We start from the raw sequence: 3,404 nt of genomic DNA, 5'->3' as shown, positions 1-3,404 counted from the left end.
CCTTTGTAGAGTATAGATCCTTAGGTGGAAGCCTGAGTCCCATCCAGAACCTTCTGAGATGACACTTTCCCACTAGCAAGGACAAGCAGAACAGCCTGGAGCAGCTAGAGCAACAGAAGATACATTTTCAAAGAAAGATCATCAGGAAAAACCCAAAACAAAAATGTTAGCATAACTAGCTACTACAAGAATAAGCAAGCTGTTCACCAGGAAGCCATCAAGGGAAGCAATCAAGTTTCTTCAGGATAAACTCCCCTCTAAAACTGAAACTCAAAGGGAACACATGACAACGTGCTGACAACCACGTTGGTCCACTGGTGAGTGGAAGAGGGGAAAGGCATCAATGAAAAAATGAGCTGCATTCAACCACAGTCCATTGACTCCCATTGACCTGGAGTCAGGAGTCAATGAACTGAGAGAGAGAAGAGGAAGGGCTGGTTGGTCCAAAGTGTGGTGAGATGAGGGGACACTTGAGCCTATGGACAAGGATATAGCCACAGAAGGCTAGAGCTGAGAGTGAAGCACCCAGCTGATATGAAGTTAGGGAACAGGCACAAGAACACCCAAACTTGCATACAGTACTCATTTGACCTAGTCTCAATAGCTTGATAATCAGAACTCAACTAGAGGAAGATAAAATAAAACAAACAATTTTTGATAAAGGAAACAAGGTAAATTGCTACAATTTGATGAACTGACCTATGCTCATGGAGGTAGTAACTCTAAATACCAACAGAGAGGGAAGGAGTCTTCACATCAAGTGTCAATGCTATCACTCTGTACACAGGGTAGATAGGGAATGGCAACTTAGACTACCTAAAATGAGGGTGCGATAAAGGCATGAAGTGACTGGCTTACAAGGTTTCAAGAGGGAGTTTAGTTTAAGAGTGTATGTGGGAATAAAGTGTCTCCACTGTATAGTTTTCATTTTGGCTAGATGGGTCGGTGAAAAGAGATGGGGATAAGATTCATATAATTCAATAGTGAGTAATTGTTATCATGACTAATTGCAACTGTCACAATTGTAAAGATAGAAGTTTTGTGACAAAAACAGGGGAGTGGTTAATCTTACAATCCAGAAACAGAAAACCCTAGGACCGTCAAGGGAGAAGAGCAAAATCAGAATGTGGGACCTTATCCAGAGAAGCAGCAATGCCAGAGACAGAGGCAGAGATGATGCCATGGAGAGGGGGAGTGGCTGAGGACTCTTGATTCATGGGAAGAGAGGGACTAAGAGCTGGTGGCCAGGAAACAGACTTGCAGAATGTTCCCTTTGGAGATGTAAATTATTATATATGTCTGAGTGTTGTTGTTGTTGTTGTTGTTGTTTTTAAAAAGCTAACGTGAATAGAGAGAAATACTGTCAACTGATGGTACATGGAGGGGATTATAATCATTGTAATGAAACAAGGTACATATTTTGTTGAATGTAAAACAAATGATCTGCCCTGTAAACTTTCATTCAATCCACACAAAAAAAAATTTTTTTTAAATAAAATGAAATTCCCACATTAGAGTGTTCAAAGTACAGTGTCAGGGGTCCCCTGGCCAAAGCCAAAGCTCACCCTAAAAGAAGTGGCAGTGGCACTCTGTACATAAAGCCTTGCTGCTGGGTGTCGATCCCCCTCACTTACAGTAGCCTGGGTCAAGTCAACAGAATCAGGAGTAAGTAAAGGTCCAGGTAAATCACTAGGCTGCTGAAACAAGTGAAGTTTCTGTTTTGCAAATCCATCCCATTAGGTACTGTCCTGCCCTTTGCCACTTGCTTTTGATTATCAAAGTCATATTTTGAAATTAACAGAATGGACACTAGAATAATTCATGTGGCCACTTCAATCACCAGGAGGCAGGGGTCACCTTCTGGAGTGCAGCTTTTACATCCTTGTTCCTCAAGGTGTAAATGAGTGGGTTCAGGGCAGGGCTGACTGCTGTGTACAACACAGCCACCACCTTGCCATTCTCCATTGAGGCACCAGAGACTGGAAGGAAGTAGGCGTAGATGAGAGTGGAGTAGTACAAGGTGACCACCAGGAGGTGGGAGGAGCAGGTAGAGAAGGCTCGGCGCTTGCCTGAAGCTGAGCGGATACGGAGGATGCTGGCCACGATGTAGCCATAAGAGGCCAGTGTGAGGAAGAAGTTGACCACGCCGAAGTAGACATCTGCCATGATAATCATGATATCATTTAGGATTGTGGGACTACAAGACAGCAACAGCAGCGAGGGAACTTCACACAAGAAATGCTGGATGTGGTTGGGGCCACAGAAGTTCAGCTGTGTAATGAGGCCTGTGTGCACTGATGTGTTGACTACACTGATTGTCCACACAGCTACAGCTAGCAGTGTACATAGTGGCCAACTCATGATGGTGCCATACCGCAGTGGCTGGCAGATGGCCACATAGCGGTCAAACCCCATGGCTGTGAGCAACAACAGCTCTGCACCAAGTGACAATGTCAGGAAAAACAGCTGGGTCAGACAGTCCTGATAGGAGATGGTGTCCACCTGAATCACCAAGCTCTCTAGAAGTTTGGGGAGAACAGTGTTTGTGCAGATGATGTCCAAAACAGCCAGATTGACAAGGAAGAAATACATGGGGGTGTGCAGACCTGGGCTTACCATGATGAGTGTGATGATGAGACTGTTTCCCACAAGAGCTATCAGGTAGAGGAGGAGGAAAAGGACCGAGAGTAGACCACGGACCTGTGGGTCTTCTGAGAATCCCTGCAGAATGAACTCCACAACAACTGTGTGGTTTCCTGCTGACATGTGGATGAACCTCTTGGGTCACTGGTCAGAAGGGAGCACAAATTGATGGGTGTCGTGGTCTTCCACTAAGGCAGTGATCACAACCCACCAGAACTTGCATCTTCACCATGAAAGCACAAAACCAAGGAATCAATGTGTCTCTTCATCTTAGGGTAGTCAGGAAATTACCTCTCACCTTGGCCTCTCCTAGGCAACCACACCTGGCCCTGGTGATAACCCTTCCTCACAGCTTTCCCCATTAGTAACTGACTCGTCTGTCCCCAGCATCACACAGTCAGTCATGCAGTGAGCACAGAATGAGCCTGTATTCACTTTAACTTGGAACATATCCTTCCTTATCCGTGGACTCAGAAGTCTACTTTGCCTCTTAATATCCAGGACTCAACCCTGGTCAACCTAAGCATCAGGATAAGTGCCTGCTCTCTGCAACCTAAGAAGAAAACCCTTGGTTGCAGCTGGGGCATCTAGGACTCTATGCTCCTAGACCAACACAGATACAGGGCAAGGAGGAATTGTCAGAGTCAGCTGTCAACTCACCTGTGCAGGTGTCTCAGACACAGGCATTACTGTCCTGCCAGCCTCACACACTTTAGGCTGCTGCCCAAGAATTCCTAGATTATTAGGGAATACCCATAGCA

The 3,404-nt window shown here is 45.5% G+C and overlaps 1 protein-coding gene across 1 annotated transcript; it reads right to left on the bottom strand.

Moving 5' to 3' along the window:
- Positions 1–1,836: 1,836 nt before the first annotated feature.
- LOC102837353 (olfactory receptor 13A1-like) lies at positions 1,837–2,766 on the bottom strand. Its single transcript, XM_006867510.1, has one exon. It carries the CDS (start codon positions 2,764–2,766, stop codon positions 1,837–1,839), a length of 930 nt encoding a protein of 309 aa, XP_006867572.1.
- Between the last annotated feature and the right edge of the window lie 638 nt (positions 2,767–3,404).

This window comes from Chrysochloris asiatica, unplaced genomic scaffold (genome assembly GCF_000296735.1).
Source record: "Chrysochloris asiatica unplaced genomic scaffold, ChrAsi1.0 scaffold00105, whole genome shotgun sequence".
Taxonomy (NCBI): Eukaryota; Metazoa; Chordata; class Mammalia; order Afrosoricida; family Chrysochloridae; genus Chrysochloris; species Chrysochloris asiatica.
This window is presented reverse-complemented; position numbering and strand designations above follow the sequence as displayed.